Genomic DNA, 24,327 nt, shown 5'->3' on the forward strand with positions numbered 1-24,327 from the left:
TGTGCCATAGAAGCATGCCTTGCAGTCAAACCCTTCACCAAGAGGTACACTACCCAAAAATGGCCTCTGAGAGCCTTCTTATCAGTCAGCAGGGGCACTTTTAAGCCATCAAGTCAAGACAGAGTCTAAATCAGACCACACCTATAATCACTTACTGTATATATCTGCTGAGACATAACTGCAAGCCTTTTTTGAAGCAATCTGACATTTCTATCGGGGTGCGTTATTTTGTTTGCCAATCAGTGTGTAGACAGACAAATAGAATACAGAATTACATCAGTAGATAAATGGGAGCATTGGAAATGGCAGAGTACGATTCTCGGACAGTCATAAAAAGGGTCATATGAGGATAAATATGGGTTATTGTCTGAAAATCATTTTAAGTCCTAAGACTTCCTTCTCCATCTGCTCCCTGTATGTGAAGCTTTGGGAAGGCATATACTCAGTGCTATGTTTATTAGATACAATTCAACCTTTTTTTCACTGTAGATACAAATCCTGCCATGGATACACATGGAAAGTCTCTGAAAGAGTCCAACCATCTCCACTTGACACAATGTTTTGATGGACTCCTCCTCCTTATTCATGCATGCTGGGGAGAATTTCTAAGAGGTTCAAATACCAATTAAGGAACACAATACCCTACCCCTATAGCTTGATCACATAAACCATCCATGTGAACATACACAATAGTCACCTGTAAAGTAAACTTAATGTGACCTTCTCTAAACTTCTCAATGCATATATCTGTAAAGAATAAATCAAGGCAACTGGACGTACTGTAGATTTCTTGAAAACGTTTCACTCGTTCTTCCAACGAGCTTTCTCAATTCTGAGTGATTGTACAAAAATTCTGGGAATAAATATGTAACTGAATCCACATCTGGTAATTATACCCAGCATTGGGTCAAAGGTGTTGATTCCATTATCCTAATTGGAGTCAGTAGGTGATAAAGACTTCCCAGAAAAGGGTGTCAAGACAGCATTATACGTGGCAGACAATAGATGTCTAACCCCCCCACCTCTATTCAAGCTTGGCTTCTCCATTTTTACGTAGATGGCCTCCTTCACGCCTCGTTTGTACCAATCGGCCTCCTTATCCAAAACACGTACTTGACTGTCTTCAAAGGTGTGACCTGTTCCTTTTGAAGACAGTCAAGTACACCTTTGAAGACAGTCAAGTACGTGTTTTGGATAAGGAGGCCGATTGGTACAAACGTTCTTTTAATTAACTAACCTCCCCCTTTTTTTTTTTTGGGAACCAGGCCGTATGTACGGGCCCGGTCGGTTGGACTAACTGCTTGGACTAAATTGTTGATAATATATTAACATTGATAACGCACTAATAATTTCAAACAGTGTCCATAGGTTGGTGATAAGAGAATTTGTAAGAACTGTTGGAAAACACTTGAAAATAATTGAAATAGTTGTGAGAAAGGGAGGGGGGGGGGAAGAGTAGCAGAGGAGGGAGGGAGGAGAGTAGGAGCAAAGAAAAGGGAAAATAACATCAAAAGTATAAGATGCCCCCAAAGAAGAAAGAGGAACAACGCGCTCCTAGCAGCGTCAGTAGTAGGAGATCAATACCAGGGCTAGAGACTGGGCAAAAACAGTACAATTTAAGTAAATATTTGACGCCAAATTCCCCAGTCTCTACCCCTTTACAGAAAGAAAAGATTGGACATACAGAGGCACATACCCTGACACAGGAGAATGGGACCGCAGGCATCACGGGGGATTTAGGAACCCCCGAAGTAGCTCCAGAGATGGATATTAAAATGATGAAAGATATATTTCTGACTGTGTCTAGGACTGAAAATATAGTGGGGAGCATAGTGACACAGATTGGGGCAGTACAAATGGATGTTAGTATAATACGAGGAGATATGGAGAAATTAAGAGAGCGACTACACGAGATGGAAAAAAGGATTCCCTCCTTGGAATATTCGGTAGAGAAGTTAGAGAAAGAGGTGGTAAGTTTAAAAGAGATAAATAATAAAATGGAACAAAAATTAATAAATCAAGAAGATAGATCGAGGAGAGCAAATATAAGATGTGTAGGGATTCCAGAATGGGAAGAAGGGAATAACAGCGTAGACTTTATGGAGCGGTGGATAAAGGAGAATTGTAAGGAGGGAGTTCTTTCGCCCACTTCTGCCATTGAAAGAGCACACAGGGTCCCAGTGAAAAAGAGGGTCCCAGGGGATTATCCCAGACATATGTTGGTGAAATGTGTATTTTCTAAGGACCGGGACACAATACTGTCGGACGCTAGAGTTTCTGACAAATATCAGATTCATGGGGTAAAGATAAGACTATTCCCAGATTACTCGGCAGACACTAATATACGCAGGAAGGAGTTTATCAGTGTAAAGAGGAGATTAAGGGAGGTGGGTTTGAAGTATAGCCTACTTTTTCCTGCAAAGTTAAGGGTGGAGTATAAAGGAAAGGTTGAATTCTTTCAGACACCCATTGAGGTGTTGGTTGGATACGATCGACAGCTGAGGGGGCTGGGGGTGTGAGGGGGGGGGGGGGGTTGGGGAGCCATAATGCTGAGTTATGGAGCTGCCCTGTCTGCTGACCAGCAGAGGGGGGGCATTTCAGAGAGGGGAGAGAGAGGGGTTCCCTTTTTTTTTGTTTCTCTTTCTCTTCTTTTCCTTTCTTTTCTTCTTTTTGTTCTCTTCCCCCTCTGCTAGATGGTTAGGTTTGTCTCGCTGAACGTGAGAGGTTTGCGGGAAAGGATTAAGAGATATGCTGTCTTTGAGTGGATTAGGAGGTTTTTGCCGGCCATCGTCTGCCTCCAAGAGACACACTTAGTTAAAGATTCCCTCATATGGATGGAGAAGGGATGGAGTGCGGAAGGGTATCATTCGGTATATACTACCTATTCTATAGGGGTTTCAATCTTGGTACATAAAAAGATTAAATTTGAGTGTGTTAAATACGAGGCGGACGATTGTGGCAGGTACCTCTTTCTACATTGTAATGTGGAAGGGGTTGGAATGGTAATTGCAAATGTATATATTCCTCCTCCATATAAGTCAGATGTGTTGTACGAGTTGCATAGATTTATGTTGAATAAACAGGAATGTATAATGATTGCGACAGGAGATTTTAATGCTGTAATGGATCCACTCAGAGACAGGGTGTCTGGCGGAGGGGGAAGAGTGCAAAATGTAGATTTTTGTAAAACGGTCCTGGAGTTCAATTGGACTGACGTCTGGCGTTATTTAAATCCAGAGGAAATAATGTACTCTTGTTATTCTAAAACACACCAAACGTGGTCAAGAATAGATATGGTTCTAGGAAATAAAAATTTAATGACCCAAAATAGGATAATGATTAAGTATTTGCCCATGGTTTTATCTGATCATAGTGCTGTTATAATGGATTTGGATTTGAACAAGAGGCAAAATCTGCCACTGTTTAAGTTCAATCCTCATTGGTTAATGTATATTCCAGATAAAGAGAGTATAGGACTGGATTAAAAAAAAAACTTTTTTTTTTTAGAAAATAACGGCTCTGCTAAAAGATCTATAGTGTGGGACACGGCTAAGGCATACTTGAGAGGATGTCTGTTTAAAAAGGTGAACTATTTAAAAAAAAACTACTAAAGAAAAGGGTAAATTATTGGAAAAGAACTTAGAAGAAGCCAGAGTCATATGTATAAGGAATCCAACCGGAAACAATAAGAAGAAATGGGAGCAAGAACAAGAAAATTTAAAAACATATTATATGGATAAAACAAGGAAGGAATTGCTATTCCAGGGGTTTCAGTTTGCATCGGAGGGAGAAAAGGTTGGAAAAATTCTAGCAGGTATAGTGAAAAATCAGAAAGGGAAAACATGGATAGGGGCAGTTAAGGACAATAGAGATGAAATAGTTAGTTCACCCGAGGGAATTAAAAAGGTCTTCGTTGATTATTTTGAGGAACTTTATAAGTCTAGGGTACAATATAACAAAAAAGACCTGGACAATTATTTAGATCAGATTGCTATCCCCGAGATATCTAAAATACAAAAAGAATACCTGGATAAAGAAATTTCTAATTTAGAGATAGAGGAGGTTCTGGGTCAGTTGAAACCACTAAAATCACCGGGGTGTGATAGACTCCCTTTTGAAATATACAAAACTTATTCACAGGTGCCAATACGGGAATTAAGTGCGACATTGCGTGAGGCCCAAAAAACTGGTGAGTTACCAGAGTCAATGAGAGAAGCAATAATAACTTTGATCCCAAAAAAGAGTAAAGATCAATTAGATCTCGGCTCATATAGGCCAATATCCTTGTTGAATACGGATGTGAAAATATTAGAAAAGGTTCTGGCTGGTAGGCTCTCTAAGGTGATTAAAGGTATAATTCATGAAGATCAGACAGGTTTTATACCGGGGAGGACAATATAATCAAATATTAGAAGGTTGTACCTTAATATTGAAGCTAATAAAACAGAAGCTGGCGAAAAAGCTATACTCTCACTGGATGCACAAAAGGCTTTCGATTGCATCGAGTGGGAGTATTTATGGGCAGTATTAAAAAGGGTTGGTATAGGGGAGGGATTTATAAGATGGATCCAACTCATATATTCCAATCCTAGGTCCAGGGTGATGGTGGACGGGAGCTTGTCCCTGCCTTTTGCCCTTCATAGGGGCACCAGGCAGGGATGTCCTCTCTCCCCACTATTATTCGCCATTGCAATAGAACCTTTGGCATGCTTGATAAGAAATAATAAGGAGTATATTGGTTTTCAGTATAAGGATGGAAAGGAAAAATTTATAATGTACGCCGATGATATTTTATTATTTTTGCACAATACGGGGGATGACTTCAATAGAGCTATAGATATAATAGATACGTTTGGATTCTATTCGGGATTAAATATAAATTGGGAGAAATCCCATATGATGTTATTAGGTAAGGGGTCATCACAGAATTCTGCTATGGTGCACGTACTTGAGCAACACGAGAGTTTTAAATATTTAGGCATACAGATTTCCACAAATATTCAAGATTATGAGAAACTAAATGTACTTCCTTTAATAAAAGAACCTAGAACCAAAATACACATCTGGAAAAAATTGCCATTATCAATTCAGGGTCGGGTGAACTTAATAAAAATGATTTTCCTTCCCAAAATTCTATATGTTTTACAAAACTCCCCAATGTGGCTGCCTAGAAAACTTTTTGGGCTGCTAGATAGTTTAATGGGGGATTTTATTTGGAAAGGTGACACTCCCAGGTTAAGGAGAGAGGTCCTTCAACTTGCAGTAAGAGATGGTGGTTTAGCAGTTCCAAATGGCTTTTTTTATTATTTGATAACACAATATACTCAGATAAATGGAACTTTAAAAAGGAATGGTGGGGAGGGATGAGTTAATAAAGATGGGGTGGATAGGGGAAACAAACTATTTAGAGGTTTTGGAGTCAGGAACACTAGGGAAAGATAACATAGGAAATAAGTTAATGAATTTAATGGGAAACACATGGGCGGAACTTAAAAAAATTATGGATATTAAGGGTTTTCTACATTACACACATATTTGGAAAAATATAAACCTAAAGGAAGTGCAAAAGATCAAATCCTATATAGATTGGGAAAAAAAGGGGGTCAAATATTTAGTGCAAATATTTGAGGAAGATAAACTGAAGGACTTCTCCACCTTGGTAACTGAGTTCGGGATTCATCAAAAGGACAGTTTTAAATATCTCCAGTTAAAAAACGCGGTTAGGATACCAGCTAATCCAAATAAATGCAGAAAAGAACAATCAAATAGAATACATAGATTTACTAACGGAGAGGAAAAAAAGGGACTCACAAAAAAAAAAGATATGGAATTTTGATGGAGGAAAAAAAAGAAGGGATCATAATATCAGCTAGAGGAAACTGGGAAAAGGAGCTTCTATCTTTTTCGGAAGAAAAGTGGAACGATGCCCTTAGAAGTTATTCTAGGGTCTCAGAAAGGGCTTCACATAAAATTTCGCAATTTTTTATACTCCATAGGCTACATCGATCTCCCTGGGTGTTAAAGAAAATGGGGGTTAGAACCTCGGATAAGTGTCCAAAATGTAGGGGTGAGAGGGCGGATCTTATACATTGTTTTTGGAGATGCCCAAAATTGATTAGATATTGGAAAGAGATTGTAGAGATTACAGCATTATTTTGGGGTATTCAAGCTCTAAAGGATCCTGTGGTCTGTATACTGGGGGCTACCGCACACATTAAGTTAAATAGAGAGCTACAGTTGGTTTTGAATAAGGTACTGTTTCAGGCCAGAGTGTTGATACTTCGGAAATGGATAAATAAAGACCCCCCTACAGTAGGACAGTGGCAGGAAGCTGTACTCGATTTGATTAGACTGGAACAGGGCTTGGAGAGGTCGAGTGATAGACGGAAAAATTGATAAAATTTGGAAGAAATGGTTGAACCAGGGCCAAGGTGTTTGAATAGAAGGGGAAGGGGGAAAGGAGGAGTCTTCAAATGCTTTCAGTACACTTGCGTTTTTCCGGATCCGGCGTGTAATTCCGGCAAGTGGAGTACACGCCGGATCCGGACAACGCAAGTGTGAAAGAGGCCTAAGACTTACCACTATAAATACATTGTTGCTTTCATATAACTACTCAGATGGTTATGAGCATTCAGCCATATAGCAAAGTGACTATATAGAACTGTCAAATAATAACATCATTGGAACCTTATACTATATTATACTATACTATATTGTAGGGTTCTTTCGATACCAAAATTTTGATTCGGTTTCGATACCATAAAATAGTATTGCGATACTCTATACCACGCAAAAAAAAATATATATATAAAAAACCCCATAAAGCTGCGTGCATTCCACATTTTTTGGAACGTCTGGCCCATAATAGAACAGTCCGATCCTATTTTTTGGGGGGACAAGGTGACAAAAAACAGCGTTCACTGCATAGGAGATTTTTTAAATATATGAGGGGTTAAACTGCCGCTAATCGCAGCTCCCCGCCAGCACCCGCCTCCAGGATTTGTATTAAACAGGACCTTTCATCTGGCAAAAGATTCTGAAGTATCATGATATGTACAGTGGCACCCAGAGATCTCACTGCACTTACTATTATCCCTGGGCACTGCTCCGTTCTCCCGCTATGTCCTCTGGTATCTTCGGGGACTTTGTTATACTGGGCGGAGACTGCCATTGTTCTCCTGGCCAATCGCAGCACGGACCTCACAGCCTGGGAGAAAAAAAAAACTCCCTGGCTTCGAGCTCTGCGCTGCGATTGGCCAGCGCTACAGCCTGGGAGAAGAAGACGCCCAGGAGAACAAGGGCAGTCTCCCTCAGTATATAAAAAAGTCCCCGAAGATACCGACGGACATAGCGGGAGAACAGAGCAGCGCCCAGGAATAATAGTAAGTGCAGTGAGATCTCTGGGCGCTGCTGTACATGAATTCTTTGCCAGATGTAAGATCCTACATTTACTTTCATTGGTGGCGCAGTGCACCCGCCCTCTCTCCTCATTGATGGCAGCAGCAGCACAGGGGGAGGGAGAGTGCTTTCAGTATCATTCATGTTGCTTTAAATGTGTGTTGGATATTTAGCTGGAATAGACCAATACAGGACCACCAGCGGGACATCTACTATTCACATGTTGGTATTATTATTCATGTTATGTTGATGTTTCTAATAGATTACAGGTTTTATATTAATTGACCATTTACATTAATAGAATACTCATTTCCATACAGCGCCGAATAGCTGAGTGCCCCCTAAAACATTTTTACTATATATTCCTCTCTTTACCAACATTGGGTGTGTCGTGGGGAGTGCACCGAACCATTATTTCTCAGATCGGTAGAGCCACTGTATACTATAGTTTCCAAAATTCTGATCCCTGGTCTAGTCAATACAGAGCTGACCTACACTTTGTGAATGGTACAGTGACAAGCCCATTCACCCAAATGCCAAATATCCCCAACTTTTTGTGAGTAGTGTATATATGCTATATTAAAATACCCAATTAAAATGCCCAAACGTGAGTTTATAAACTATCTTCTAATACATTATCAATAATACATAGATCCTACATCATTAGAATACATTGCAACTGCTGGTTTCATTCAGTCCAGTAGGTTCTACTGTTTCCTACATTGTTATACATAACCTCTTTATGTAACAATCTCTTATTCTCACCTTTATTCCTTCCTACCTCGACCTGCTCTAAAACTTGCCATTTCAGTTCACTGACCTGATGAATTAATGCAGAAAAGTGCAGTGCTACATCTGTTTTTATAGACTCTTTCTTCTCTATTTCTTTTTCACTTCCCACCCGCTTCTTTTTCTCCGCCTCACTACCTTTCTGCAGTTTTTTTTTTACATTCCGACATTAGATCAGCGTTCATTTAATCGTGTCTTTATCTGTCTAACAGTCTGTCGCACATACATTTCTTCACATGGACATTTCAATAAATAACATTACTTGTGTCGCATGTGTAGTATAGGAGGTAAAACCTGACAAAATTAAAATGAAAAACAGAAAATTAAAATGCAAATCCTGATTTGACATTTCATTTTCAACCCATGTGTGCAAAATGAGTGCAGAAGCATTGTAACAGTATTTTAAAACCCTTCACAGGGTGATGGGCATAATCTCCCTTAAAGGGTAACTGTCGTGTTTTCATTAAAAAAAATCTGTTTTAGCATATGTTACTGCTGCAGCAGCATTATGCATAAAGCAATCTTTAGTTTCTTCACATACCACCGTTTTCCTTGAGTTTTTCCCTTAGTTACAGCTGTTTAAACATTTACAATATGAGGACCTTCTCAAGATGGCTCCTCTGCTACTTTCCCTCACTTCCGATACACACTTGCTGTAGTCAGCAGCTCCCTGCCAGCCAATCATATTGGATTACTGAGAGACACGCCTCCTCACTCTGAAGCCTAATGCAGGCATGCATTGTGAAGGACCGCCCCTCTGTCTTCTGTTTATACTAAAGGGAAGACAGACAAGCCGTTGCAACATTCTTTTAAGGGAGCAGTGGAATGGGACAGGGGACATTAATGAAAGCTGTTATTATAAAGGTAATTACAGATCTTTTGACGATCATTGACAGACTAACTCAGGTATACATGCCTAGCTCTAATAAACTAGCAAATAAATAAAAAAAATATGACACAGTTACCCTGTAATAGCAATAGCACACCAGTTTTAACAATGTAAACATGCAACAGTGCCCTTCCATTGTGTCACCCAAAAAGTATTTTTACTTACTTTCTTCGACCTAATGTCATTTGTGATCAAGATATTGATAATATATTTACCCTTACCAGAAGCAAAAGGTTGTTCTCGAAACAGGGTTTTAAACTTATGGTCCCACTTAAAGGGAATCCGTCATCTATTTTGACCATATAAAACCGTTAACCTAGCAATGTGCAATAAAGTAAATTCATTCCTGCATGGGTCTTCTTTCTTTTATTCCACTTTTCATTCAGATGAAAAAGCGATTTTTCTGATATGCAAATTAAGTCTCAAGGTGCCCAGAGGGGCGTTATTACTCTGCTCTAGTGCCCTTTCTTCCAAGCCCAGCACGCCTCCTAAGAAATAAATGTACTCCCACATACTTGCCGAACGGCGCCGCCACCTCCCCACTACGTCATTTAATTTATTCACTGCACCGTCCTGGCTTCCTCCTCTCTTTGTCTACGGCTCCGCCCCCTCCACTACGTCATTTAATGTATTCACTGCACCTTCCTTGCTTCCTCCTCTCTTGGCCTCCGAAATCCCGCGCAGGCGCGGTATCGCTCAGTGCCTGCGCCTGTAAGATACTCCTGCTCCTGAGGGAAACAGCGCTCAGATTACGTCACTGGGCTCGGCGCATGCCCAGTGACACTATTGAGGATGTTGCCCTGTGGAGCAGGAGTATAGTACTGGCGCAGGCACTCAGCGATACTGCGCCTGCGTGGGATTTCGGAGGCCAAGAGAGGAGGAAGCAAGGAAGGTGCAGTGAATACATTAAATGACGTAGTGGAGGGGGCGGAGCTGTAGACAAAGAGAGGAGGAAGCAACGACGGTGCAGTGAATAAATTAAATTACGTAGTGGGGAGGTGGTGGCGCCGTTCGGCAAGTATGTGGGAGTACATTTATTTCTTAGGAGGCGTGCTGGGCTTGGAAGAAAGGCGGGATGGGCACTGCAGAGGGGCGTTACTGGACGCTAGATCAGAATAATAACGCCCCTCTGGGCACCTTGAGACTTAATTTGCATATCAGAAATATTGGTTTTTCATCTGAATGAAAAGTGGAATAAAAGAAAGAGGACACATGCAGGAATGAAGGTACTTTATTGCACATTGCTATGTTAACAGTTTTATATGGTCAAAATAGGTGACATATTCCCTTTAAGGATGTCACAAAAAAATATGATTTATTTATTTTTAACTAGTAACACATGTCTATTGTAGGCAGAAATCTACACCATATGATTTTTCTTACTTTGTCTTATTTTTTTTCTCTCTCAATGACACTGTTCATATTCTTCCCATCTCCTGTCCAACTTTCTCAACATCAATTCTTGAATATCCTCTCTGTGTGAACTTCTCTATAATCCTACTCCTGTTTTTGATATACTCCTCACCAACTGACATGCTGCTTGGGGGACACGTCACAGCTGCAGCCAGTCATTGGCTCATCACATGACCTCATCTGTGCTGGAAGTTTACACAAAGGGGGTAGATATATAGGGGGATAGATAATATAGCCTTTGTTGAAATTCTGTTGAAATTTTCTTTATTTCAAAGGTGTGCCCCCTTGTTTGCCATGTCTTCTATGCTGTTCATACCGAGGTCCTGTCTGTAAAGAGGCTGCTGAAGGAGGGTAAGGTGACCCGGTAAATCATCTCTATGTGATGTCTTCTCCATTCATATACACTGTTGGGAGTCTAGTGCAGGTGCAATGTGTCTGAATGGAGGAGGCTGAGTGATGTGTCTGAGCACTTGACTCTCCACTAGCAGCCACCTTATGGACAGAACCTCTATGTGGACAGCACAGAAGATTTGTCTAATAAGGGGAACATGGCTTATGTTACATACACATAGGTCAACAGTAGCCAGAAAGTGACCAACCCTTTTAAATCCAAACAGGAGGATAAAGGAATCCTTTTCCTATGGAAAATAATTATCCCCTGAAGCGGATATTGAATTCTACAAAGAATAATTACAGTTTAGGCCTCATGCACACGACCGTTTAGTTTCTTGCGGTCCCCAAATTGCGGATCCGCAAAACACAGAAGCCGCCTGTGTGCCTTCCGCAATTTGCGGAACTGAACAGGCGGCCCATTGTAGAAATGCCCATTCTTGTCCGCAAAACGGACAAGAATAGGACATGTTCTATTTTTTGGGCGGGGCTACGGAACGGAGCAACTGAATGGGTCCGCACCCAAGCCACAAAAACTGCGGCTCGGATGTGGACCAGAACAACGGTCGTGTGCATGAGGCCTTATTAATAGTACAGTAAACGGATTTGCTGTCGTTTTTCGATACCTTCCATATTTTTTCTATATAAACTTTCGTCCAATAGCAAATTTTGAATGGGCCCAATCCCCCATGACCACCTTGAGCAGCGAGTTCTAAATGTGAAAAGCCTATGATTATTTTGGTCTACCCAATGCATAAGGATAATGCAGAAAAAGTCACTTTGTACACTTTTCATATGGAAAAAAATATATATACACAATGCACATGCAGGTATAATCAATCCTCCAGATGGCGACTGAAATTACGTCATCACACCCGCCTTTGCCAGGATGTAGTGCAGTGACGTGTGTGCATCTTGCCATCTGTGTCCCACCATCCTAGGCCCTTGGACCACAAGAGGTTAGGGTCTGCATCGTGAACAGCCGGCGAACAGGACAAAAGTTAAGTATTGTTTTTTTTTGCTTATTTTTTTTCTTTCACTTGGGGACATAAATACTGAAGGGCATTACTGAGCGACATTACTAGATGGCAATGTGGGGGATATTACTGAAGAGAGAAGGAGAGCACTGTGAGGCTCACTACTAGTGGTGCACTGTGGCAGAAACTACTATCAGACGGGCACTGTGGGGGACATTAATACTGGAGGGGCACTATGGGGGACATTGCTATTGGGGGGGCGGGGCACTAAGGGGGACCCAACTACTGGAGAAGCACTGTGGGGAACATTACTAATGAAGAAGTACTGTGGGAATATTACTACTGGAGGGGCACTGTAAGGGATATTACTACTGGGGGGGGACATAACTGGCAGCATTATTGGGGGCACACTAGGGAAATTTTTTAACTGGGGACAGTATAAGGAGCATTACTGATGGCACTGGGGACTTTTAATACTTAGGCACTATAGGTGGAATTACAGAGACATTTTTTAATACAAAGGCACTATATGGGGCATTACTGGAGGCACTGGGGGCATTTTAATACTGAGGCTCTATAGCAGTATTTTTTGTACAGGGGCATTATTACTGGGGGCAAATAGGGGATATTAATGCTGGAGGCACTGTATGGGCATTTCTATTACAAAGGCATATTAGGAGACATTATTTTGGGGGGACACTATACAGGTATTACTGGGAGCACAATGTAGGGTTTTATTATTACTTCTTGGGCATTTAAGCGGACATTATTATTACTGGGGAACACTCTAGGGGCATAATAATTACGGAGGCACTAAAGGAACACTTATAATTATTATTACTGGCGGCATTTGCAGACATAATTTCTACTGGGCTCAGTATCTTATCAGCAGTATAGTATTTGGGGGATTTGGAGAGTACAGTGGGCACAGTATTGGGAGTGGCAGCAGAATGTCATTGTCAGGACACCAGGCTGGGGAGTTTGATGGAAAAATTTGGAAATCTAACATGTCTGTGTAACAAACTCTACAGAGACGAGACACAGATGAAAGAATTTGTCATAGCGGTTTGGGTCAAACAGAGGAGATGAGGAAAGAGAACATCTACATCACAGTAGATGTCACTGGATGTAAGAGGTGCTGTAGTCTCCTATATGTTTCGCAGAGCTGACTCACTCCTACTTTTTTTTTTAATTATAATTGTATGTATTTTAAATTTGCCGACTAAAAATGAAATTTCGCTCCTAAATTTTTCAGTTTAGGAGCCAATATATCCTTTTTTATTTTTAGTCTGGAGTATTGATAATGCATACTAGATGTCCCAACAAATGGATAATACAGTGATGTCACAACAAAGGAATGATGCAAAAAAAGAATGGCACAGATTATGGCAAAGGAATAATGCAATCAGCAGGGGTAACCATGTGGTAGCCACTTTAATACTCATCACTAAAGGCACTTCTAGGTGAGTACAAGTGGGCCCCCTTAGCAACTGCTATGCCTGCTATCCTGGTAGTTTCTCCCACGATATCTAATAGTCTGCTTACCACTTGCTCAGAATCCAATAACTCTGTTTTGACTCTTGCTGCCGGCATTCCGTCCAGCTCAGATTCCAATGGTTCGGTTTTTACTCTTGCTGCCGGCATCCCGTCCAGCATTAACATTCTGCTTTCAAAGACGTCTGTTCTACAAAAGAATAAAGACTAGTGTGAACCAATGTGCTTTTTGTGTGTTAAATATTTTATATTTCATGTGAAATTCTATTAAACATTTTAGGACAACAGATTTTTAATACCTTACAGGTAGAAAAATAATTTGAAGTAACTGCAATATAAGATGCTTGTAAAACAGAGAATAAGGCTCTATTCACACCACATTTATGAGCTACACCTGAATGACACCATAGGGCACACATACTATTGAGAATGTGCCAGTTTTTGACACAGTTTGCACCACAAAACTGGCATACATGCTTTGTACTGAATGTACCATTTGTTTTGGACACTTTTGCTAACTTTTTTTTATGCCACATCTGACAAGGGGCATGGCTTACTGGGAAGGGATGTGGCTTCTCAGAAAAGGTCATGGCCTAAATGCGCTGGCAAGTTTTTGGCGTATTTTTGTAAAACTAATCTAACTTATTGGTGGTGTAAATGTAGACTAAACAGTCTAAACATGTGACAAATGTATCATCTAGCATCAGCCACTTAATTGCAGATCTGGTGTAGTTTAAAGTATAACTGTCGTATTATTATTTTTTTTTTTGTGGAGTACTGGATTGTGGTGATTAATATCACCTTGGTGGCCCTATTTCAACTTTTCACTGTGTATTCAATTACCTCTTAATTCCATAGTTTTGTTCCCTGTACTGCCTACTTTTACCTGTGCTTAAAATAGGGTTGCTAGGCATAGTCCGTCTATGTGTTGAAGGACAGAGGACGCAGAAGCAGGCTGCGTGCAAGGTCAGATTACTGACAGCCAGGGACTGTAAGTAAATGATTAGAGCCAGGTCCTCCCCAGCGGCTGATAACAGTGCCTGGGCTGTGTGCACTTCTCCCTGTCCCTGCGCTTGGCAGACGCTCCCTCACTCAGCAGAGCTGGACAATGCAGAGTCGAAGCAGCGCAGAGCAGGGAAGGGAGATCTGCCGTCTGCTCAGTGTATAAATGAAAGTAACATGTGGTAAAAGGACCCCTTTGTGCTGCAGGAGATTAACCCTTTAGGGGGGAGGGCTTTGGTTACTGACACTTTTGGGGGGCTATTGTTACTGGCTAGTGAGGGCAGGCGGGATTAGCCTCAGGGTGAGGGCAGTGGCGGCCATCTTAACTGAATAGTGAAATTGCAGTTTTATGCAGACTGGTTGCTAAGGGCTGAATCTTATTAAATATGGGGTAAGTCAGTCTAATAGTAACTGAGTAACTGATTCTTGAATATCATGTTATTAGTAACTACATATATGAAAATTGAAATTAGGGTCTAAGTGTGACAGTTATCCTTTAAGGGCCCGTTTACACAGAGTTTTGCTGATTTTTGGAGCTGGATGTTCAAAATTCATGTGAACATACCGTAAGACCATCTCTAAGTTTTAACTTTTAGACAGTATTAGTAGGTCTGCCCCATAGCATGTTTACTTTGCAAAAAGAAAAAAACACTCCAAACTTATCTTATAAAGTATCCCTTGATAAATATAGGTATACATACATACATACATACACAAAATTCATTAAAGGGTTTGTTTCACTTTAGCAGATGACATTTATCATGTAGACACAGTTAAAAGAAAGCACTTACTAATGTATTGTGATTGTCCATATTGCCTCCTTTGCTGGTTTAATTCATTTTTCCATCACATTATACACTGCAAAGGAGGCAATATGGACAGTGCCTTGTAGTACGGTAACTTTCTCTACATGATAAATGCCATTTTCTGAAGTGAGACAAACCCTTTAAAATACACATTCTCTTGCGGTAAGCAGATCAAAAGGCACCATAAATTGATGCCTCCTGCACTATGGCACTATGCTGGGGGTTGTCAAAATATAACTTCATCAGAGAAGCAAAATGTTGAAAAACCCAGTACAATACACAATCATAGGAATAGATGACAATTGTTAATACGTTACGCAAGTAGTTAAAAAAAACAGACATGTCAGGAGAGGTTAGGTTCTGCAAAGGGTTAGGTGGCACTCCAACTTAAACTTCGAAGCTAGCAGGAGAAGGTTCCCAGGCCAAACGTAATAAATAAAAGATACTCCTGTATTCCATTTGATTGCTTTAAAGTGCTGTATTAATTTATTAGGCGAGTATCCAGTAAATAACTGAACGTTTCCTTCTTCAGAGTACTACAATATATACATAAGGAGTAGTGTTGATCGAGCACCAAAGTGCTTGCGTGCTCGAGTAGAACACTTTGCGATGTTCGGGTGTTCTTCCAAACACAACGAAAGTCAATGGGAGAACCCTAAGCACCCCCTGCTCTGAAGAGGGGAGGGTGTTGGGACTCTAGTTCGGCTTAGGAGTCCCTGCTCTGACTCCATATATAGCTATGTCCATATATGGAGTCAGTGCTTGGGGACACCCCAGTGTATTTAAAGCTAATTTAGCCTTTATTTCAGAAAAGTTTCTGCCGGGATTCGAACTCACGACCTTCTGTATGAGAGGCAAGGCACTTAACCACTCAGCTAAAATAGCTGCATAGTTACTACTAAAAAATAATAAGAGCCTTCCACTGTACTGTACTGTACTTCTACTAAGACCTATAGAATAGATGTCCTTTTTTTTTTTTTTGTCTGGCTATGTAGTGGATAAAGTTCTGGGCTGTGACGCAGAAGCTGCAAGTTCAAATCCTAGTAACATAGTACATAAGGCCGAAAAAAGACATTTGTCCATCCAGTTCGGCCTGTCATCCTGCAAGTTGATCCAGAGGAAGGCAAAAAAAAACTGAGGTAGAAGCCAATTTTCCTTACTTTAGGGGATTAAAAATTCCTTCCCGACTCCAATCAGGCAATCAGAATAAATCCCTGGATCAACAATCTCTCTCTAGTAGCTATAGCCTGTCAAACTTTTTCAGAAATAGAGGTTAAATTAGATTTATATACTTTATATTTTCTTTTATATATAGTCATACTTCTGATATATATGAATGCATAATACAGCACAGCAGTATTATGTGATAACGGGTGATGAAGCGATCCAGACTTCCAATGACAATCCCAGAAAATCCACGACTCTTCCTTAAGTAAAAGCGTGTAGTTTCGGTTTAACCTGCTTGAAAAAGGTTCGAACCGAAACGTTGCTATTGGTGAATAAACGACACGCTTTTACTTAAGGAAGTGCCGTGGATTTTCAGGGATTATATATAATTTTTTAATTTTTTTTTGTAATTACACATTTATTTTGTACGTCATACATTATTTACAATTACAAAAAAATATATAAAATATATAAATCTAATTTAACCTCTATTACTGAAAAAGTTTGTGACGGGATTTGAAATCACAGCTTCTGCATCATAGCCCAGTACTTTAACCACTACACTATATAGCTGCATAGCCAGTCACAAAAAATAAAATATGAGACTTATACTGTATAGGTCTCAGTAGAAGTACAGTAGAAGGATTTTTTTTTTTTGTTTTTTTGTTTTTTAGTGGCTGGCTATGCAGCCATTATAGCCGAGTGGTTAAGTACCTTGCCTTTAATGTAAAAGGTTGTGAGTTCGAATACCGGCAGAAACTTTTCTGAAATACAGGCTAAATTAGATTTAAATACACTGGGGTGTCCCCAAGCACTGACTCCATATATGGACATAGCTTTATATGGAGTCAGGGCAGGGACTCCTAAACTGCAGACTCACACTGAGTGATTCCCTCACTGTACAGCGATCTTCTGCATAAAAAATAGAGGCTAAATTAGATTTAAAATACACTGACTCGAGCATCGCGCTCACGTGGTGTTCGGCCGAGCATGCTCGCTCAACACTAATAAGGAGCAATCAACCCGACAGGTATTTCTTCATGTATCCCTGTATTTTGTAGCTTTTTCTTCCTTTTCTACTCTCTGGTCTTCTTTTCATTTCTGTCTCTCCCCTTCTTCTCACTTCTATTTCTCCTCTTTCTTCGCTGATCGCCCCCTTATCCCTCTGTTGTTTTTTTATAACTATTTTTCTCTTCATTCTGTATTCCCCCACCCAGTAAAACTTGCCCCAGCCTTGTTCTCTGTTATATTCATGTTGCCACATTCTATATTGTGCTGACAACATAACTCCCAGCACCTTGCTTAGATATTACATTGAACAGCGATGTACGGACCTCACGCACTAGCTGCGGCAACCATTTTGTTCACCCTAAGCTTTCCCGGTGGATAGGCCCGAGCTCTCCCTGCCTCTGTGGCCGCCCCTATTCCTCACTCGTTCCAGCACATGGCAATATCTAAATGCCAGATACCCTGCTACCACCAGTGCCATACCTATAGAGCTGTTGCCCATAACTATTAAGCATTGCATTCTATTAGGGCCCATGTGCCCCACTCTACGCTGTTCTTCCCCTCCATCCAGGTAATCTTGACGTAGGGGGGCACTTAATATAGTGGATCTGGTGATCTCTATAATGGGGACTCCCCTTGGCTTGGTTTTTCTTCCCTTGAGGGATATCTGGCTTTCACTTTGTTAAAGACCCATAACTGGGGCACCACGGTTATTTTGCATATTACTGTTTCCCAGGGAGCTTTGCACTTTGGATTGCAGTGTTGAGACTCTTAAATGAGGCTCTACAGCGGTTTTTGTAGTTGGTCTCTCTAACATCAGCTATCGTTTTGTTTGAGTAGTCTCTTATTTATGTCAGGAGAGGGGAAAGGTCCTCTTTAACCGTTTCGCTCTCACATGTCTGGTGTTGGGAGGGTATGTAAGCATTGTGCCCGCTAGCATGTGCAGCTGTAGCTGGCACCATAGCTGGTGGGTCTCTGCCGTTTTAAACAGGAGAAGCGTGTAGCTAATGCCTGTGACCCGCAATGCCGATCACAGGCATTTTAGCCTTTAGGTGCTGTGGTCAAGCATGACCACAGCATCTAAATAGTGTGCTGATCAGGGAAGGGTACTTTCACACTAGTGTTAAAGTTTTCCGGTATTGAGTTCAGTCATAGGGTCTCAATACCGGAAAAAAAATTGTTCAGTTTTGTCCTAATGCATGGAAAGCAATCCCTTCAGTATGCATCAGGATGTCTTCCGTTCCGTCCCTTTTACGGTATTTTGCCGGAGAAAATACCACAGTTCCGAATCCGGCATTCATTTCTATTGAAATGTATTAATGCCGGATCCAGTACAAAGTGTTCAGAAACTTGCCGCATTGACGGATCCAGTTTTCCGGTCTGCACATGTGCAGACCTTTAAAAATGTGAAAAGAAGTAATAACCGGATCAGTTTTTCAAGATGGCACCGGAGAGACGGATCTGATATTTCAATAGATATGTCAGATGAATCCGCATCCAGAAACAAATGATCTCAGTTTGCTCGCGGATTTCAGGATTCGGCAGGTAGTTCCGGCAACAGAACTGCCTGTCGGAATCCAACAACGCTAGTGTGAAAGTAGCCAAAGTCAGTCAATAATTCTAATACGCTGGGTCTCTCTGAAGAGACCTAGCATATTACAGCTGCAGCCTGCCACCTGCTGGCCAAAATAGGATAACAGCAATTGGAGCTTATACTGTAGAACTATGGAAATACAGTATAAGCCATAAAAATACAAATTAGTGGATACTATAGCCTCCTAGAGGGGCTACAAAAAAGAAAAAAAATTAATAAATGTAAATCACCCCCTTATCCCTAGGATAAAATAAAGACATAAAACAATAAAAATTATAAACATCATAAGCATTACCGCATCCGAAAATGCCCGTACTAATAAAATATCAAAATATTTATCCCGTATGGCGAATGGTGTAATAAAAAAAAAAATCAAATTTGCCCATTTGCCATTTTTTCATCATTTCTCTTACCCTTAAAAACTAAATAAAATGTGATCAAAAAGTCACACACTCCCAAATGGTATCAATAAAAACTACACAGATTGTACAGAAAAAATTGATCCCCACACAACTCAGTAGACATAACTACAAAAAAGTTATGGGGGTCAGAATATGGCAATGTAAAAAAAAGTTTTCAAAGTTTTTTTTTATCTTTTCAGTATTAAAACACCAAAAAGCCTACACATGTGATATTGTTGTAATTGTACTGACCCAGAGAAAAATCCGTAGGGACAAAACCCATAAAACTGTGGCAGAATTGCCTGTTTCCAATTCCACCCCAATTGGAATTTTTTTCCTGCTTCCCACCACATTGTATGCCATATTTAATGGTGGCATTTTGTCCCACAAAAAGCAAGCTCTCACATGTGCACGGAAAAATAAAAAAGTTATGTCTCTGGGAAGACATCTTGGTATCCAAATGGTTAAGGACATCTTTCCAGCTATTTTAGGATTAACAGAAGCATGCATCAGAGATGCATTTCAAATACCTGCCAAGGGACTATGGAAACTTCCACAGTAAGTCAGCACTGCAACTCTAACTCCATGGGGAGTTTTCCATTATGCATATTAAAGTATGCTTTACAATGTTTACTTGAGGATCTCTGACTAGATCGTGTTACATCAATACCAGAGTTAAAATAGGATTCTCTAAATGTCTGTTTAACTTGCTAAAATGAATCATAACTACAACTTCATCCAAGTACAAAAGGAACATCAACTTTTACCATTCTGAACATAACCATGCTGCATTGTTTCTGCTCTGTTATAGTGCAATGCACTCTCAGTCCTGTGCCAAATCTTTCTATGTCACTCAATCAATATCTGTATATGTATAAGTGACATAAAGGTTAATATGATTTCTTCTACATTTTTCTTTTAATATTAATTTAAAACAAATAACATACAAATGAAACAGAGGGGCAGATGTTCTAAAACAATTTTTAGACTGTAAAATAGACAGTCTAAAAATGCTATACGAATCCGGCGTCTGACACTGGATGATAACCCTAGCATACCTTTAGACTGGCTAGTCTAAGCTTATACCATTTATCAGCTGCCTTACTTTGCACCAGAATTTGCACCAAATTTTGGCTCTTTGGCTGGCATTTTTGGAGCAAACTACATCACACTCTGTTTCAAGCAGACTGCACCCCTTTCCCGATTGGCCACTCTCCATTGTCAGACAAAGTGCAAAGCATGTACCCAAGTTTTTTGAAGGGGGGGGGGGGGGGGTTGTGTAAAATATGCTAGAGTTCTGGCAGATTTTGATTAGTAAGTTAATTTAAAATGTCCCTATTCTAGTATACAATTACAAAAGATATTACATATCCTCCTGGCTTAACTATATCTTACTATGGAGTACTCTGCCCCTCATCAGTGCAGAGCAGAATCACCCCAAAACAGTTGTCCGCAGATGACATGCTGGTACTCTTTGCCCTGCACTGATGAGGGGCAATCACCCCGGAACAGGTGTCTGCAGATGAGGTGACGGCTTAATTGTTATCCAAGTTATATGTCAAGGTCTGCTTAAAAGGTCGAATATTGACTTATAGGATAGCTACCTTACATCTGGTGGCTAGAGGTGGCGCTTGCTAAGAGCTCATTTGCATACTCTCTTCTGGAGATCAGCAACCTTCGGCACTCCAGCTGTTATGAAACAACTCCCAGCATGCACACTTACTTGGCAGTTCTTCTGCTGACCCTTCCCAGATACTAAGTTATATAACCCTAATAACCTACATGGTTTTCAGAGCAGTTCTCTTGCATCACATATGCCATTCTGGAAGAAGTATTGCATAAATACTCAGGAGAAGACTCTTAAAGGTGTTTTCCGAGATATTTTTATTGATGACTTCTCCTCAGGATAGCTCATCAATATCAGATCAGCGAGGGTCCAACACACGGGACCTCTGATCAGCTGGTTAATGAGAAGGCTACGCACCGTGCCAGCTCAGCCTTCCTTCATTGTTTACCTGCTCACCGTCAACATTGTAACGGCGAGCAGGTGTAATTACAAGAAGCCTACCCATTCACTTCAGTGGGATGGCTCATTCTTCTACACTTGAATAGGAAGGAGCCATCCTATAGAAGTGAGTGGGATGGCTTCTTGTAATTATACCTGCTCACAGCTGCAATGTCAATGGCAAGCAGGGAGGGGGGGTTATCAATAAAAAGTCTCTTGGGAAAACTCCTTTAGGAGGTAAATAAAAAACAAAAACAAAACAAAAAACTATACTAAAACTGAAGTGAGACTACTATGAACATATAATGACATGAGACTTCCCATTTCTTATATATATATATATATATATATATATATATATATGTAAAAATACGTTTCTCTCTGTCTGCCCTTTATGCGCGACCAAACGACTGGACCGATCTTCACCAAATTTGGCACTCAGGTACATATCCCAAGTGCCATACATACGGTCACAAACACACAGTTTTACTCCAGATTTCCATAACAACCCAGCAATTTTTCTTCACTGCTGTAGGTCAGCTTTAGGCTAGGGCTACACGACGACAATGAATCGCACGACACTTAAGGCACAACTACACTGCTATATGTGTTGCGCAACAATTTTTATAATGATAGTCTATGGTGTTGCACTGTGACATGCTGTGACGTGACAGTCGAAGAAAAATCCATCTTGGATGGATTTTTTGCGACTGTCGTGTCGCAGTCGCAGCATGTTGCAGTGTCATGTCATTATAAACGGTCACTGTCAAAGGGACGGGTGCTGTGAAGGTCTCTGTTAAGGGGGCAGGGAACAGTGGAGGTCACAGATAAGAGGACAGTCCCCTATGGAAGTCAGTGTTAAGGGGGCGAGGTGCTGTATAGGTCACTTAAGGCGGCAGGCCCCTGAGGAGGTCACTGTCAAGGGAGTGGGGTGCTGTGAAATTCACTGTTAAAAGGGGCGGGCTGCTGTGAAGGTCAAAGTTAAGAGGGTGGGCTGCTGTGGAGGTCCCATTTTAAGGTCGCGGGGCACTGTTGAGTTCACTGTTAAGGGGGCGGGTGCTGTAAAGGTCACTGTTATGGGGGATACTGTCGATATCTTTTAACACACAAACATTAAATAAAATATTATGAAATATCCCCGTGCGAAGCTGGGTCCTTCTGCTACTAGGTTTATAAAGGTAATATAAGCGATAGGCAAGAGCAAAATGACACTAAGAGGCCCAGTCTTACAGCCCAAATGCACTTAGGCCTCTTTCACACGGGCGTCATATTTTTGGCCCGGATAAGAGGCGGGTGCGTTGCGGGAAAATGCACAATTTTTCTGAGCGAGTGCAAAAACATTGTAATGCATTTTGCACGCGCGTGAGAAAAGTCGGCCTGTTTGGTACCCAAACCTGAACTTCTTCACAGAAGTTCGGGTTTGGGATCGGGGTTGTGTAGATTGTATTATTTTCCCTTATAACATGGTTATAAGCGAAAATAATAGCATTCTGAATACAGAATGCATAGTACAATAGTACTGGAGGGGTTAAAAAAATAAATACAATAATTTAACTCACCTTAATCCACTTGCTCGCGCAGCCCGGCATCTCTTCTGTCTTCTTCTTTGCTGATTGCAGGAAAAGGACCTGTGGTGACATCACTCCGGTCATCACACGGTCCATCACATGATCTTTTACCAAGGTGATGGATCATGTGATGACCGGAGTGACGTCACCACAGGTCCTTTTCCTGCAATCAGCAAAGAAGAAGACAGAAGCGATGCCGGCTGCGCGAGCAAGTGTATTAAGGCGAGTTTAATTATTTTTTTAACCCCTCCAGCACTATTGTACTATACATTCTGTATTCAGAATGCTATTATTTTCCCTTATAACCATGTTATAAGGGAAAATAATAAAATGATCGGGTCCCCATCCCGATAGTCTCCTAGCAATAGTGCGTGAAAATCGCACCGCATCCGCACTTGCTTGCGGATGCTTGTGATTTTCACACAGCCCCATTCACTTCTATGGGGCCTGTGTTGCGTGGAAATTGCACAATATAGAACATGCTGCGATTTACACGCAACACAGAAGTAATGTGTGAAAATCAACGCTCATGTGCACAGCACCATAAAAATGAATGGGTCCGGATTCAGTGCGGGTGCAATGCGTTCACCTCACGCATTGCACCCGCGCAGAATACTCGCCCGTGTGAAAGGGGCCTTAGAGGCCAATAATGCAAACCCATATTGACTTTGTGCCATCACAAAGTGGTCATTAGCTGTCCCTGCCACCATACAATAGCAGCAGGGACAGCTAATGATAAAGAAAAAAAAAAGTGACGCGGTTAAGATGATGGTGGAATATATTTCAGAAACTTAACCTCTTAAGGACATAGGGGACACAGGGCGTACATGTACGCCCTGTGCATTTTCGATCACCGCCGCACGGCGGGCGGTGATCGGAACACCGTGCCTGCTCAAATCATTGAGCAGGCACTTGGAGCAAATGCGCCGGGGGGTCCGGTGACCCCCCCATGTATGCGATCGCAGAAAACCGCAGGTCAATTCAGACCTGCGGTTTTCTGCGTTTCCGGGTTATTCGGGTCTCTGAAGTCCCGATAACCCGGAACAGGATGGTGATGGTGGTGTGATTTCACTCCACCAATCACCATCCAGCGATCCTGAGTGGTGATGGTGACATCACCACTCAGGATCGCTTTCTGATTGGTCTGTGGGCGGTCCGGCGGCAGATTCAAAAGAGGCAGGCGCTCCTCTCCTCCTCCTTTTGTGTTCCGGAGCCGGAGGAGAGAGGAGCTGCCTGCACGTGTCTGCTGCACCCGATCTGTGCCCCCCAGGACCCGATCTGTGCCCCCCAGGACCCCATCAGGTACATAGGGACAGCTAGGGAAAGTTTGGTTTAGGCAGGGAAAAAAAAAGGGAAAGTTAGTTTTTGAACTTTGATTGCATCACCCTAGTTAGGGTGTCTGGGGTCCACAGCACAGCTGTGTGAC

At 41.3% G+C, this 24,327-nt stretch overlaps 1 protein-coding gene across 9 annotated transcripts in view; it reads right to left on the reverse strand.

The window, feature by feature from the left end:
* The window catches only part of KLF12 (Kruppel like factor 12), a 253,007-nt gene that overhangs the window by 110,193 nt on the left and 118,487 nt on the right, over positions 1-24,327 (reverse strand). For 6 of the 9 annotated variants that reach the window (XM_044284575.1, XM_044284574.1, XM_044284572.1 and 3 more), the window contains one exon: positions 13,402-13,540. In XM_044284575.1, coding sequence (XP_044140510.1) covers positions 13,402-13,518 — 117 coding nt within the window. In that variant the 5' untranslated portion in view covers positions 13,519-13,540. The remainder of the gene's footprint in view (positions 1-13,401; positions 13,541-24,327) is intronic. The other 3 variants (XM_044284573.1, XM_044284577.1, XM_044284576.1) reach the window with 1 other exon arrangement.

The sequence above is a fragment of the Bufo gargarizans genome, chromosome 3 (genome assembly GCF_014858855.1).
Source record: "Bufo gargarizans isolate SCDJY-AF-19 chromosome 3, ASM1485885v1, whole genome shotgun sequence".
Lineage (NCBI taxonomy): Eukaryota > Metazoa > Chordata > Amphibia > Anura > Bufonidae > Bufo > Bufo gargarizans.